This window comes from Tachysurus vachellii, chromosome 1, assembly GCF_030014155.1.
Source record: "Tachysurus vachellii isolate PV-2020 chromosome 1, HZAU_Pvac_v1, whole genome shotgun sequence".
Classification (NCBI taxonomy): Eukaryota; Metazoa; Chordata; class Actinopteri; order Siluriformes; family Bagridae; genus Tachysurus; species Tachysurus vachellii.
This window is the reverse complement of record NC_083460.1, coordinates 39,254,531-39,270,748: the sequence shown is the minus strand read 5'-3', so window position 1 is coordinate 39,270,748 and position 16,218 is coordinate 39,254,531. Positions and strand designations below refer to the sequence as shown.

At 41.6% G+C, this 16,218-nt stretch overlaps 1 protein-coding gene across 3 annotated transcripts in view; it reads left to right on the top strand.

Moving 5' to 3' along the window:
• Positions 1 to 16,218, top strand: part of sptbn1 (spectrin, beta, non-erythrocytic 1) — an 87,445-nt gene that overhangs the window by 28,229 nt on the left and 42,998 nt on the right. Inside the window, exons 1-2 of one of the 3 annotated variants that reach the window (XM_060882560.1) lie at positions 8,455 to 8,889; positions 8,969 to 9,121. In XM_060882560.1, the coding sequence (XP_060738543.1) occupies positions 9,007 to 9,121 (115 nt within the window). In that variant the 5' untranslated portion in view covers positions 8,455 to 8,889; positions 8,969 to 9,006. Of the gene's footprint in view, positions 1 to 1,870; positions 2,082 to 8,454; positions 9,122 to 16,218 lie in introns of those variants that run through there. The other 2 variants (XM_060880920.1, XM_060881744.1) reach the window with 2 other exon arrangements.

Genomic DNA, 16,218 nt, shown 5'->3' with positions numbered 1-16,218 from the left:
TACACACAATACACACAAGAGGTATCCGCTGAGCTCTTCAAACTAATATGCACTCATCCGTGCAGACGGCAGAGTGCTGATTCCGGTTAACAGAGAAAAGACTGAGAAGAAGAAGGAGCTCGGGTTAGCAAGCAAGCAGCTTTTGCCCAAAAACTCAGCATGCTGTCACTTAAATAGATGAGACACACTAATTACTGCTCTCGTCCTGAAGATTCACAGATTCACCATACAAGAGGATAGATGGTGTATAGCGCAGTTCTAGAGGTTGACCAGTGGATGGCGGTATGTCTCTTAAAGATAGTACAGAAAGATCTTCAAAGTGGAATTTATTTGTAGTTCTCTGGAGGATGCAGTCTTTCACTAAGCAGTAATATTTTTGTTAGTAAAATTGAAAAAAGAAAAAACGAATTTGTATATAATATATGTATGTATTGTGTATCGCTAATATATGTATGTAATATGTATTGAGCATTGAACTGAGGGGACCAAGCACTGAACTACAGGGGCAAGCGCTGAACTGAGAGGTGCCAAGCACTGAACTACAGGGGCAAGCGCTGAACTGAGAGGCCCAAGCACTGAATTGAGTTTTTTCTGAATTGACTGATTTTTGGGTGCCAAGAGGGACCAAGCACTGATTTGAGGGGTCCAAGCACTGAATTGTAGAGGCCAAGTACTGATTTTTGGGGACCAAGTGGGCCAAGCACTGAATTGGATGGGCCAAGCAATGATTTTTGGGGACCAAGGGGGCCAAGCACTGAATTGAGGGGTCCATGAGGGGCCAAGCACTGAATTGGAGGGGCCAAGCACTGATTTTTGGGGGCCAAGAGGGACCAAGTACTGAATTGAGGGGTCCAAGAGGGGCCACACACTGAATTGTAGGGGCCAATTACTGATTTTTGGGGTCCATTAGGGGCCAAACACTGAATTGAGGGGTCCAAGAGGGGCCAAGCACTGAATTGTAGGGGCCAAGTACTGATTTTGGGGGGCTAAGAGGGGCCAAGCACTGAATTGAAGTGTCCAAGCACTGGATTTTTGGGGTCCAAGGGGGCCAAGCACTGAGTTGAAGGGTCCAAAAGGGGCCAAGCACTGAATTAGATGGGCCAAGCACTGATTTTTGGGGGCCAAGAGGGACCAAGTACTGAATTGAGGGGTCCAAGTGGGGCCAAGCACTGAATTGAGGGGTCCAAGATGGGCCAAGCACTGAAGTGTAGGGGCCAAGTACTGATTTTTGGGGGCCAAGAGGGGCCAAACACTGAATTGAGGGGTTCAAACACTTGTCAACTGAAATCCCTTTAAGCCCCTTTAATTTATCTTTAGCTGTAAATTCACCCTGGATGTTGTACCCTCATTCACCATTCATTTTCAATATTTGCGTTCTCCTCAACAGGATTGAGGTGAATCCGTAGCTTATCCCAGAAACACTGGAGGTAATTTACCCTGGATGGGATGTTGGCCCTCCTCAGGACACAGTACACACATCCATTTACACCTAAAGGCATTATAGGGTAGCCAATCCATCTAATGCCAAAGATCCTGCAGGAAATCTATGAGGTCATACAGCAACACAGCTCAGGATCAAAACAGGAAGTTAGGTGGCAGTACGCAAGCACCACTGTGCTTTACATATTGAAAAAAATAGGCAAATAACCTTCTGGATGAACCTAGATACGTGGGAAGACCCATTATTATGTTTTTTCCACATACTTTATATCATGTTGTGTATGCAATAGTTTTTAGTATATTTACTTTTTCTACTTTCTATTTTTTTATCCAAACTGTTTGTATTTTTGTCCTGTTTGTATAAATTATTTCCATTTATGTGATGATCTTTATTGTGATATAAAACTTTTTCCTTCCATCCTCTTTACAGGGCTTCAGAGGAAGCGACCCATGAGGAAGTGTGATCTGTGAAAAGGCCAAAAGGTGAAAGGTCAGGATGACGACAGTAGCCGCCGAATATGACCACATGGACATCCAGCAGCAGTACCAGGACACTGTCAAAAACCGCTGGGATGAGGAGTGGGACAACGAGAACAGCTCGGCCCGCCTGTTCGAGCGCTCACGCATCAAGGCCTTAGCAGGTGAGGCAATGATGGGGTTAAACCAGAACTCCTTCTGTCAGGGTTTTTTTGTGTGTGGTATAATGGGTGGTCTGACTTTCTCTTTTTTGGAGGGAGGTGACACTGTCTATGAGGAGGTTGTTTTGGTTTTGCTGAAGCTTTTGAGACCGTTTGAGCTGCCTGTATGACCTGATGGTGAAATGTCCATCCCATGTAGAAGTAAATGCTCCAAAAATAGATTAATATTAATAAACTAGCAACCTGGGCCCATATTCATGAAAGTTCTTAGCGTAAAGAGTTTCTCCTAGTGAAAATTCTTAGAAATGTTTTGTTTCCCCTTAAAATGAAAGAGAAGCTTCTAGTAAAGATAAAAGTTATTCATAAATCATCTTAACACTTAAAAGAGCTCAAAAGGTCAAAACGTCTTAGGAGTCGTGAGGAGGACTTTTAAGAGTCTTAAGAGTTTCTTTAGCAGAGGAGAAAATGTCCGAAAGGTGAAGAGGGAGAAGAAACGTAATGTATACTATATTTAATAAGTTAATAAGATGATACAGATTAGAGATAACATCAACATTTAGAGATAGTCTCTGAAACAGAGTCGAAATGCCACAGCGACAGAAATGACATAATTTGTCTGGATGACATTTCTGCCCTGTTTCAGAGATGTTTACATTTACATTACATTTACTGCATTAATAACATACAGATGTTAGAAGATCTCTAACATGATCGATCAGGAAATTAATCCCTATACGATGTGGCCTTAAATAGCTTAACATAGAGACAAAGAGAAGGCTTATAATAGACCATTTTTTTTATTGGACAAAAGAATGCGTCTACCTAGTAACAGGTTTAGCCCCGCCTCCTCTCTAAGATAAAAGTTATTATTAATATATATTTTCCTTGCTCAGAATTGCTCTGAGATTGGTCCTGAATCATTCTTAAGATTAAATTCTTAGTTAGAAATTCTTAGAATCTTTATGAATACGGGCCCCGGACTAGATGCAAAAATGTCCTTGATATCATTCACTGCTTTTTTTGAAAAGCTTAAATTGTTTTTAACCTTGGAAGCTCCATCTTGACAAAGAAGCAGACATCAGTCCTTTATATAAATGAAATTGCTAAATGTGAGAGTGAGATGTCCCTTGTGTCGGGTTCCGTGCACAATTGTATCCCATATAGACATTATACACATTCAAATAGTAATGTGCAGTATTTTAAAGAGCACAGCGGGTAAAAAGTTGTTGTTTTTTTACCTACCAACCTTCTTCTGGTATTCTCATGCCGTTCTTTTAGTCTTGCTCTCACTGCTTAGTATTCTTCGAACGATACCCAGATTAGGATGTAATAAGATACATGCTTTTGTGTCATCATGTAAATGGCTAAGGGTACAGAAAATCAATACTTAGCGTTCTAATGCGTTATTATTCAAGTGAAAGGCCGTCTTTATGTTTCGGTTTCTGCACTACAGAGATTCTGTAATTAGGCTGGTCTCAGTTACATGGCTCAGTAAATGCTCAGAGAAACTTTTCCTACTCCTACAATCAGATTTGAGTATGTTATTTTGCATTCCTAGTCAATTGTGTTTACGCGTAAAGAAATGACAGGGATATCCGGACAGTAGCGCGTTTACTGTGTCTGTTTTCAGCTACTTTCTACCAGCAGCGGTTGGTTTAAAGTGCCATAAGTGCCCTGTTTACAGAGACATGATGTTGTTATGATGGCTGCCTACTGAAGGGCTGTAAGATGGCACAGGAGAGAGAGAGAGGGGGGGGAGTACTGGGTGAGAGAGCACTCTTAAAATCACCAGGGGTGAAAGGGACTTGTTATTGCCAGAGGGCAGTGGAGCTTAAACAGGCCTGACTTTAAACCTCAAAACCTCTTGTTTATTCCCCCACACAGCTCAGAGAGGACTTCAGATATTCCTGTAAAAGCTCAAAAAAGTTGGAACGTAAAATATAACATAGCCTTTTTTCCAGCCTTGTTCGTTTGCCCAAGACCGCAGTCCTGTTTTAGTAGTGTAAGAAAAAGGCCCCCTAGAATTCCAGTGAGCATCCTGCTTTTCACATGATTCTGTTTTCCTGCATTCCTTAGCACACAGTGAACGCCTCTCTCTCTCTCTCTCTCTCTCTCTCTCTCTCTCTCTCTCTCTCTCTCTCTCTGTCTCTCACTGCTTCTCCACCCAATTGTAAGGGAAGAGTGATAAAAATCTAGCAAGTTTATTACAGAACCAAGCATTGTGCTAGAGAAGATCGCTAAGTTTGCTTAAATCTTGTTGCATTTAAACTTGGTCAATGGCACAAACAGAGCAGGTTGTATAAATTGGTTGAGACTTTACTCAGTGGGAATTAACTGAATATAACTGAATACCTGCACATTTCTCTGTCAATAGCTCAGGTTGTGAAAATGAAAAGTAAGCATTCTTGGGAAGAGTTCTTTCTGTGATTGACCTCATTGTGTCTAGCAAGCAGTGAGTCCAAAAGAGCTTGCCAATCTGGAGACAAAACACATGACTCCTCATCATGCAGTTTAGCCTGGCGGTATGAACATAATGGAATGCTGACTGATCCCACATGGTCCAGAAGGAATTATGACCAAATCCTGTCCATTTTCAACGAAATTGATCAATCTTGCCTTCTCCGAAAGGAATTATGTCCAATTTTCTCCAGCCCAATGAAATTCCGATCGACCCTGTTTACTACTGTACTACCAATCTCGCTCAGCCCAATGTGATTCTGACTTATCCCCCACCACTGAAAGAATTCTGATCAATCCCTTCAGTTCCTGCAGACATTTTGCCAATCCTGCCCACTCTCAATGGAAGAGTGATTAATCCCCCATTTTTGCAAATAGTATGACCCACTCTCAAAAGAATTTGGACTAATTCTCCCACTCGCTAAGGAATTCTGTACACCGCCCTGCAAAGAAAGTCCGTCCAATCGTGTTCACTCTTACAGAAAGTCTGACCAATTCTGCCAAATCCTGCAGAAAGTTGGACCAATCCTGCTCTTTCCTGCTTCCTATCTGGCTGCAACCTCTGTATGAAAATAAAACCTGCCAGTGACTGTTGCTTTTTTTTTAGGATCCCTGGATCTCCTCATGCACACCAAAAATTCTAATCCCTTTTTATCATTAACCTATTCTAATCACTGCTTGGATTTTATGATAGTTCCTTAGCAAAATTTAACTTCAGTTCTTTTCTCTTGCACTTCTGAGCTGACTCTGGACATTTGACAGGAAATACAAAGTAATGCTAGCACACTTTCTTGTCCCACAGGGTTGATAAGGCAGGAATCCCCCCCGCTAGCACGCAGCATACCCCACTAATGTAGACCATGTGCCCTGCCATGAGAAGAGCCAATACTATGACATACAGCCCCTCCACTATATTTCTCAGCAGGCCTCAATTAACGGTTGCCAGATTGAGCTGAAACAGACAGTCGGATAACGGAGAGGAAAATGTGATACAGCTTTTAAAAAAGGTACTTCTAGGAAAAGTCTCCAAACACAAGCATGTTTTAGATTTATTGGCTTTGCTCTCTGTATAAGAAAATACCTTATGATATTTACATGAAGTCAACCGCTCAAACCACAGTAATGCTACACGCTGGAGTGATAAATGTATTCACAAAAGTCATTCTTTGTTTGTATCTTCAAGCTGATAAGTCTAGCAGCATCTTCTATACACCAAGCCTTTGGAACTTGTCTTCCTAATGGCTGTAACAGAGGAGGAAACACCCATGGATATTTCTTTCCTTCCTTATGGCTTCCTTCCCTGCATTTGTCACCCAGATGCTAGTAAAAAATACCACTCCACGGTTATAGCATGCCTTGCACATAACGTCATTTTTGTGCACCCGTGAACTCTCTTACCCTTCACCTTTCCTGTCCAGACATCTCCGATTCGTTTGCTCTGCTGAAATCAGCAAATATCATGAGCTCACAGCCAATAAAATGTCACTGTTAGTGATGTACCATAGGAATGAGTTGCTCTCGTCGGAATTATGTGGTTTCGCAGACCCGTTCTCTTCACATTGCAACATCATGTGAAATGTTAAACATGAGATGTGTGTCCTGAAAGGCCTGCTGTCTTGGTTTAGAAGCAAAATAATCTCTTAAAACACACATTTATCTTGGGTTGCAGAGTAAAGACAAATGCAGATGCTTTTGTTCTTGTTTCTAGTGGCTTTTAATGCAATATTACAGTACGTTTAGTACAAGATGTAACCTTTGTTCAGCTAAAGCTCATAATTTTGAATTTCTGACCTCCATCTCAGCTTGTAATTCCTAGTTTAAATTCTGGGAAGATCCCATAAACCCTAAAGTTATAGAATTTGAGCTCTCATGTTACTAAGGCACAACAAAACATGCTCCTCAAACCCCTGTCAGAAAACTGAAACAGGAGACTCCTTCCATAAAAATGACACACATAAAACTTAACTATATCAACAACTAGACATTAAACATACGGCAGGCACTTATTTCCAGGGATTTCAGAACAGCGTAACATATATTGCATCATCGGGAAGGCGTGGCCTATTTTATAATCGCCTGAGATAGGCACAGGCTCCCTAGGTAGTTCGGATAAGCGGTAGAAAATGAATGAATGAATGAACCCTAACCCTAACCATAACTGTAGTTTTTGGTTGTTTATTTGTTTTCTAAAATAAATCTTCCTGTATAACTGTTTTGTCCTTCGTAGTATGCTGTTTTTTTTTGAAAGAGGGCGTTTTTACCAACCCTCCGGAAACACGCCTACTTTAGGTCATGGTAACGAAACCCCTGGAATTTAGTGAATGCCTTAAACATACAAATAGCTTGTGGATTTTTAGCGCTTTTATAGAGATAAACAATGTTCACACTGTAAATGTATTTTTTCCATTCTCCAAAAAAGGTGTTACTCCAATTTCTGACTTGAAGTTGAAGTTGAAGAAGTATTATATTTTTCAAGTTTCAGCTTGTCTGTTAAAGCCCATCGAATGATGCCTTCAAAGACCTTCAAACTTTCTTCAACTGCCAAAGCTTAATTAAAGAATTCAGTATTTACTTTTATGTACATTGTACAGTACTTCTTAATTTTTAATGAGAACTCCCTTCAATAACAATTTGGCCTTTTTAGACGACGTGAACAGCTGCACTGGGTGACTAACACATGTTCCAGGAAATGTCCCCTCCCTTTTTAGTGAAAGAAGAGCATAAGAACACATATTTGACTGTTGCTTCTCAAAGCCCTATGAGAAATCATTCCACAGCTAATAGTCAGATGCCACAGAAAACAGAAGAGCATGGGGAGGTCAAAAAAGATCAGTGATGCCTGCAGGGGTGTGAAGAGCACGTGGGTTCCTTGTGACTGCCGCTGACAAAACCCCAAGTATATCTCTATAATATTCCTCTCAGAGGCACAGGCCAGGCCAGATCTTGTGGCCAAATCCCATGGTCGTCAAACTATGGTGCATATTGTGTTGTTGGAAAAATGAAACATGCTCACGGGGCAATTTTTGCCTCACAACATACTTCCTATGTCTCCTATATCACATGGACTGCTTAGAACAAATAAAAGTATGAGATCTAATATATGATACAATTCATGAGTTCTAACAAGGTTTCATGTTCTATTCCTATTAAATGTTTAACTAAATTATGCTCCAGGATAAATCTCAGCCCATTTTTTTTTTCCACGCTCGATCTCTCCATCTACTAGCGCATAACAAGAACCGAGTCTGCTCTGTGTCAAGGTCCAAGTTCTGTCCCATTAGGGGACAGAAAGCAGACAGGATGCTTATGGACACATTTATCATCAGCTCATTAATCATAAGAAGATTTTCCCTTCTGTGATATAATCTAGTGAGATGAGCCAAACTCAGGAGTAGCCTCCGAACTGAAAACCCAAGACAGAAGAGTTAGTGCTCTCAGAGGAAGTGTGCTACATATTTACTTACTCGAAGGACTCGCTTGAAAGTCCACACACATGTATGCAGAGGTGGAGCTTTTCCCTTTGCATTTGTGCAAACGGAAGTGTGACAGGAAAGGTGGGGGTAGTGACGGGTGACTGCTCAAGCAGGATGTTTGCAAATGAGCTTTTAGTCAGGACGTTGGTTGCTCTGCTATGCCAAAAGGGTCTTTTAGCATTTATGGCGACAACACGTTTCCATCCATCAAGCTTCCAAAACAACAATACAGGGAAACTGGATGTCATCCTGTTTCGTTTCTACCCCTTCTGTTCACTGGAGGCTTGGTACATTCCTCTTCCTCCTTCTCTTTCTTTTCACTTGCTCCACCTACTGCTTGCCTTTATGGTAATGAGGCCGGTGACATCACTGCTAAACACACAGCCCGACAGAGCTTCTGGTGAAATTACAAGCCAGACTCCTCCTCCCATCCACCGCCTCCTCCTAGACTGGCCCAACAAAGGTGCGCTGTGCTGGAGGGAAGCCCTTTCATTGGTCTGCTTTGCTTCAAGTCCGCTATACCGCTGAAATGATTTTGTGGTCCTCACTTTTGTGTAGACCACTTTAGCCCTCTGAGAGAGGCTTGACTGACGAAGAGCTGAGTAAGGGAAAGGTGGTGGGTGTGTACGTGCTTAGCCGTGGGGGGAGAGGCCACTTTTGAACGGCCAGGGAGGGAAGCCAGGGCGAGAACAATCAGAGGAGACGCATGCTTCCCTCCTCCTCCGCCTCCTCCTTCTCCTTCTCCTCTCTGGAACAGATCCTGCTGTGTTGAGTATTTCTCAAGTACTAGACTGGAATATAAGCCTAACAGACCAGTTCCCGGGTCTTCTGGATTTATTTTTTATTAGCTTCTGCTCAAAGGAGCAAACCTGAGTTTGGAGGTAAGGAGGAAAGAAATCCTGGTGAATCTTTCTTTTGCTTTCTTGCTTCCCTCCATTTTTGGCATTCTTGCTTTCCAAGGAGTTTGGGAGTTCTGGATCCAGTTTGAGTAAGGGAACATGGATACGGACTGGGGGTCTGTGGGGGCCGAGGATCTCTATCATGGATCTGGCTATTCGTCTCAGATGCCCTTCAACTACAACCAGCTAGAGGGGCGTTTCAAACAGTTGCAAGGTAAGGCTTGCTTCTGCAGGTTGGTCTCGGTTGTTTACACCCGTTGCCATGTGATCACGCTTAAATCACTTCGGAAAAAGTGGTTTTGCTTGGATACTGTTTTCTAATTTAAAACAGTGAATTAAAAGGAACAACATTGGTGCAAGCCTTTGCTGTTTTTCTAGCGTTTCTGCCTAATAATACTAAAAGAAATGGGGACTAAGAGATGAGGTAGATTTGTCTGATGCTTCCTCTGGATCAGTCTAGGAGAGTATGACTTTCAGTCTGGATTAATATGAAAGGCAAGACAGAAAGAAAAAGAAATATTTTTTTGCGTATACATGAATTTCTAGTATGAGAAATATCCCAAGACTACATTGGAATATCTCCCCCTCCTCCCTAAATCACCAGTCATTAAAAGGGTAGTCTGAATGGGCCGTCATGAACAACAATGGCAAGTCGAGGAAGGTGGGAGCGGTTGTTTTTCTTCAGCCTGCATTTAGCGCTTGTGGTTTATGATACCAGCAGCATATTTAAGCATATTTTTCCATTTGTGGTCTACATGGCTTTACGTTTGAACATCTTTCTATTCATTGAAACACAGAAAAGAAACAAAAGAGCTACAGTCCTTTTGTTGTTACTGAGTGATGAAATGGTAGCAGCACTGAAAGAATTTCTGGTAGTCATTAAAGCTAAAAGCTCAATTTAACGTGTCGGATTGTTGAAAGTGAAAGTACATTGAAATTATTTGATTCCTACTTGTCAAGTAGACGAGTAGATTTTAGATGATAACGGTATAATGATAATGATGCAGCCAAGCCGGACTGATCAGTGGGAGTGCTCCAGACTGTCTGACACACTCAGTATATATATATATATTTTTTTTAGACTTTTTGCCTTTACACTATTTTATCCTTGACATGGTTTGATTTTTATCTCCATGTATACCTTCAGCAAAACTGGAGCACTTCTGAGTCAGAGAGTAAAAAATCCCTCTGAAATAAAACATCTGTTCCTTTAGTTGGAAATTTATTTATTTATTAGCATGAAGGTCACTTTTGAGGAACCAGAATTGTGCAAGCACAAGAACCGTATCCGGTCTTCTTTCAGTGCTTTATACTCTCACACAGGAAAGAGTTGGAAAAATAGTTGGGCGGATGACTCTGTCTTGGTAATCAGTAAACCATGCGCTTGCCCTGTCCCAAATCATAAAGCACTTAACAGCAGGAAGCTTAAAGACTGAAAGACATCAACTTGACCTTTCATCTGTGACTAGTCTGTTCGAGATCTCTCTGGAACATTGGTACTTTCTGCACAATCATAAAAATGTATCTTCTCTGGCAAAGATATACTGATTTGATTATTCATTTATCTACCGCTTATCCGAACTACCTCGGGTCACGGGGAGCCTGTGCCTATCTCAGGCGTCATCGGGCATCAAGGCAGGATACACCCTGGACGGAGTGCCAACCCATGGCAGGGCACACACAAACATTCATTCACTCACGCAATCACATACACTACGGACAATTTTCCAGAGATGCCAATCAACCTACGATGCATGTCTTTGGACCGGGGGAGGAAACTGGAGTACCCAGAGGAAACCCCCGAGGCACGGGGAGAACATGCAAACTCCACACACACACAACGTGGAGGTGGGAATCGAACCCCGACCCTGGAGGTGTGAGGCGAACGTACTAACCACTAAGCCACCGTGCCCCCCCTGATTTGTTTAATCATATATAAATATATTAACCTTTTCTTAGTGTTGTGAATATTACTACACAGTTACCGAGTGACCCTAAGTTTTGATAACACTTTCCCCAGAATCTCTGGACAGTATATATCAGCCAAGACAAATGGACCATATCTACTTCCATTGCCAAAAAGTAGAGACAAACCAGAGCATCCTAGGTAGATCATACGGCATACAGTATGTCTGGGCTACAGTTTTCAGCTCACACAAGGGAACATCTAGATGATTCTGGATATATGTGCAACCATAACAACCTCATAACAAAATAGAATTTTAAGTCATTTTATATGTCCACTGCAGTCTTCCATGGAAGTAAGTAAGCAGGAGAGAATCATAAAGCATGCCATTACTGTCTTGCCTGTCAATGAAGGTGACAGCTGTTTGCATCTGTGAGCTTGTGTACACTGAAGGGTGCAGTGAGCATTTTCCGATGAGTCTCAGTTCCCTTTGTCTTAGCAGGAGAGATCAGTGGTGGGTTGGAATTAGCAAAATAGCAGAGTAAACCCATGTAAGATAAGTTAGTGACTGGGTGTTTATTCATTCATTCATTCATCTTCTACCGCTTATCCAAACTACCTCGGGTCACGGGGAGCCTGTGCCTATCTCAGGCGTCATTGGGCATCAAGGAAGGATACACCCTGGACGGAGTGCCAACCCTTCGTAGGGCGCACACACACACTCTCATTCACTCATGCAATCACACACTACAGACAATTTTCCAGAGATGCCAATCAACCTACCATGCATGTCTTTGGACCGGGGGAGGAAACAGGAGTACCCGGAGGAAACCCCCGAGGCACGGGGAGAACATGCAAACTCCACACACACAAGGCAGAGGCGGGAATCAAACCCCGACCCTGGAGGTGTGAGGCGAACGTGCTAACCACTAAGCCACCGTGCCCTCCTTACTGGGTGTTTATATACAGCATAATGAATTTTGCTTGCTTTTCTGAAAAAAAAAAAAAGTCAGTCCTCTACATGACTGAAAAATCTGGAAGATCGAACCAAAACGCTTACATTTTTAACTTAACAATTTTAAAAATAAATTGGATTTCACATAGAAATTGTACAATCCCAATATAAACTTTGCCTTCTAGGTACAAAAAAGGAAGTACCCTTTCCATCCCTTTGCATATATTTAAGAATATATGGATATATAAATCGACAGTTCTTGTTTGTGGACTAGAGCTTTAGTAGTTTCCTGGAGATGCCTCAGATGTTCCCCTGTGAGCATGCTGTGGAGGATCTTCCAGGATCCGTGCTGAAACCCTGCATTCGTCCTTCACATTGTAGCTCTGCCAATTCCCCTTTTCAGCAGCATGGCTCACTGTGCGTCTGTCTGTTAGGGTGCTGGCAAGAACAAGCACAGACACAGAAGACTCTGAGCTAAAAACATGTTTTGTATGTGATGAGTTCCCAGCCTTTCGACCCAGCATGATTTACTTGCTGGGTGTCATGGCCTGTCTGGGCAGTCTGACCCTGTGCTCCAGCGATGGAGAAACAGTTGAATGGAGTTGTAAGAGTCACTGATGGAAGTGACTGAAAAAAGAATGGGGCTGTTTAAGCCTTGGCCGTATGGCCATGTTCACACTGCAAGTCTTAATGCTCAATTCGGATATTTTGCTCAGATCTGATTTTTTTTGTTTGGCTGTTCACATTACCTTTTAAAATGTGGCCTATATCAGATACCAGTGTGAACTGTTTGCCAATCCACCTTGGTTGTTCACACTGCGGCCACATTGGAAAAAATCAGATTTGTGTCTGATTCAGGACCACATATGGAAGTGGTCTGAATCTGATTTGAAAAAATCAGATCTGGGCTAGATTTGAGTGTTCACACTACTCCTGAAGAAGTCTGACCTGGTCACTTGACCCAAAAAAAATCAGATTTGGGCCACTTTTACCTGCAGTGTGAACGTGGCTTAAGTCAGCATAACGGGGAAAAAGTGTGAGGTAGAAACCTGCTTTGTGTGCGAGAGAAAGTGAGAATGATCCAAAATGAAAAATGAGCAGCGATGCCAGGCAGAATCAGTGCTCTATTTGCTCCGTTGTGGACAGACTAGAGTGAGCAGAACTTTCATTTTGCTTTTCCTGCCTTAACAGGCAGAACAGAATGCCGTGTTGGCTGATCTCTCCAAAGCAGCAGAGCATGAAGAGCATGTTCTGCAGTGTTCTGCTTTCTTAACAGTGTGATATATTATTTCTATTTATATGGAGTGACATTGAGCAGACACACCAAGAAAAACATTTTTAACATTAGAGCACAACTTCCCACTTAACCGACCATGAACAGGAACACTTTACCCCACATATCCACACTTGGCATAGTAAAATGGAGCTAAGGGTGAAATTCAAGTCTCTCCAAGATTCTATCTACTCCAAATGTTCTTGATTGTATTGCTATACATTGCACCTGAAATTATATTTGAAATGAAATTACATGGGACATTTCCCTAATGTTGACACCATTTTAGTGTAAACACCAATATTTCAATAACAATAAATTGTGCAACCTTAGTACCAGCATACATTCAACACTGAATACAAAATGGCTTATGGTGTCAGATCGCTGAGTCGAGCAAAACAAGCATGATAACAGGATGGTGTAATGCGACCCAGTGACCACCCTGACGTTGATTATTTTCCTAGAGCAGCATAGTATTTGTTCCCTCACAGCTGGAACACTCCTCTCTTCTTTTTAGCTAACGTTATACGAACTATAACAAGCCTCAATTTTTTTTACTCACTTGAAAATAGAAATAACAAAAAGCAAAAAATTAACAAAACACAACTTGCTACCAAGAAAAAGAAAATCTCCATCTTAAACTTTTTCATGGGGAAAAACTTCTTAGAGAAAATGCCACCATATTTACCAGATGTGAAGCTTCTACCATACGATTAGGTCGAATGATGAGGTACAGTAGTAGAAAGAGAGCTTTACTCTAAGCCTTGCAGCTAGGACTACTGACAAAGCTGCAATTACAGAAAAACCATTCAACACTTTTTGACCAATCAGAATCAAGCATTCAATACCACAGGTATAATAGCATTTATTTCTTTTACTCGTTTGTGCATGTCAGCACAACTTAGCAAAAAACCTTTACAAACAACTTTCGGCCTAATTGATAGCAGCTGAACGTGCAGTGACACATTTGCCCCTTTTCCACCGAGGCAGTTTGAGTGCTGGTTCGGAGCCTAATTTAGAACCAGTTCTTTCTTTTTCGACAGCCAAAGCACCGGCTCTGAACCAGGAAAAGTGGTTCTTAAGTAGCACCAAAACGTTGCTGGTCTAAACTTAAGAACCGCTTGTGTCAGGGGCTGTGGGCGGGGCAACTGTTAGCGCATTTGATAATGTACCTTAAGTATACTAATGTTTAATACACTTTTACTTTACCACAATATGATCAATTATCAGCACACATGATAGTAAGTAGCTACATGCTAAGGCTAAGTTTGTTCTGTGTTTATGATAAAATAACGTTATGTACTTTCTCGATTACAACCTCCGTTTATACAGATTACATGGAGCTGCACGTACACGTTGGATTCGCCGCGTTTGGGTGTTAATGTAGGTTCACAAAGCCATGAGCATTAACAGTACAGCAACATCCACCATTGTTGATGTGTTTGTGATTGTTGCTGCTGTGCTAACGTTGCTGTGTAACGTGACACGTATACAGTGACGTCAGACTCGGTTCTTAGAAGATTCGCCAGTGGAACCAACTTTGAACCAGCACCAGTGCTAGCTCTGAACCAGCACCCGGTTCTTTTTGGTAGAAAAGAGGTAATTGTGATCTTGGAACCTAACCCACAGCACCGTAATCCTCACAACACCGCAGTCTTCCCACTGAGACGTCATCCTTCTCTCATTTATATTCTTTGAAAAGTGCGTGCCAATGTTTCTCGCTGCGAGAGCTGCAGTCTTGCCTTGTTTAATATGGAAGGTAAATATACAAAGTTACCCTGAATCTATCTAGCGACTCGAGGGACCGTGTACATAGTTGGTCTAGATTTTTGACAAAAGTGAATTGTTTTACTGTTTGAGCTGCTTTATTTCAGCTCATTTTTTTTACCAACACACACACATACACAAGGAGATGGCTTTAACATGGTGATGTGACCCCTATCACGTCTTTAACACACATGACGTCTGAGGAATTTCATTCTGCGGAGCCTCACGCCACAGGATGCGGATACATCAGAGAGAGAAAGGAAGTTTTCGCAGACACACACACACACACACACACACACACACACACACCTCCTTCTTTTTGCCTTGCATTTCAATTTACATGGCCTTCTTTTTTTAGCAATGAGAACATCCAGAGAGTTTTCTGTGTATGGGTGGGGTTTGTTTGGTGGATGTTAAAGTCAATAAATCAATAAGCTTTGTAACCATTATAGCCATGTTAAGACGCCGCTTTCCATTCTGACTAGAGACTAACCTTTTGTTCTCAGCGTCAATACAGCAGGGACAAAGTGACCCAAAACAATCACGAAAGGTCGTCGTGATAAAAATTCTGGGTTACATGTAATTAATAACACAAGGATTTTTAAAAGCGATGAACTCAGGTACATTCACTGTTAACCATCATACTCTGAACTTCTCAAGTTCCTTAGGTTTTATTACAGATATACAGACCAATCAAAATGATAAAGAGTTAAACACAGAAAGCTAAATCTTATCAACTGCTCACTCTCAGAGCTGCTGTTAAGACTGTAGATTAAAAATGTTTAGACAGCAAGCAATAAACTAGCTAAATAAAGTGCAGCGTTTCTTAATCCGCTAATTATAATCACCATCAGAAATATTTCTGTATTCACTTAGACCTTTTTCTTGATTCGATGTTGAACGCCTTTAAACACAAACAAATGGAATACAGTAAAAAACAAATTTGCATCATAGGACCACGTCTGACCAGATAATAGACAGTTTAAGTTTAAGACGTTCACTCTAAAATGCTCAAAATATGTTGTGTAGACAACAGGACATGCTTCAACCAAATAAGACAGAGATTGATTGTGAGAGTGAATAGAAAAATTAAGGAGAACTCTGAGAACCTCGATCTTCCACAAAAGAGTCTTGAATAGGAAGTGTTGGAGAGGAGGGAGGAGGTGGAGAGGTGGCGGGTGTGTAAACTTTCGTCTAGTCGAAAAAGTGATGGGAATTTATACGAATTTAGCCAAGAAGACAGCAGAGCTTCAGGCTTTTCTTCAGAAACTATATCTGATTCCAGAACATTTTAATTCCTCTCTTTAGACATAAAGTAATATTTACCGTGTGGGAGGAGTTTAAAAGAACAAAACTGTGTTTATTGCGAAAAAGTGTCCTAACAGCTCAGTGGGGTGGATTTTAATGGTA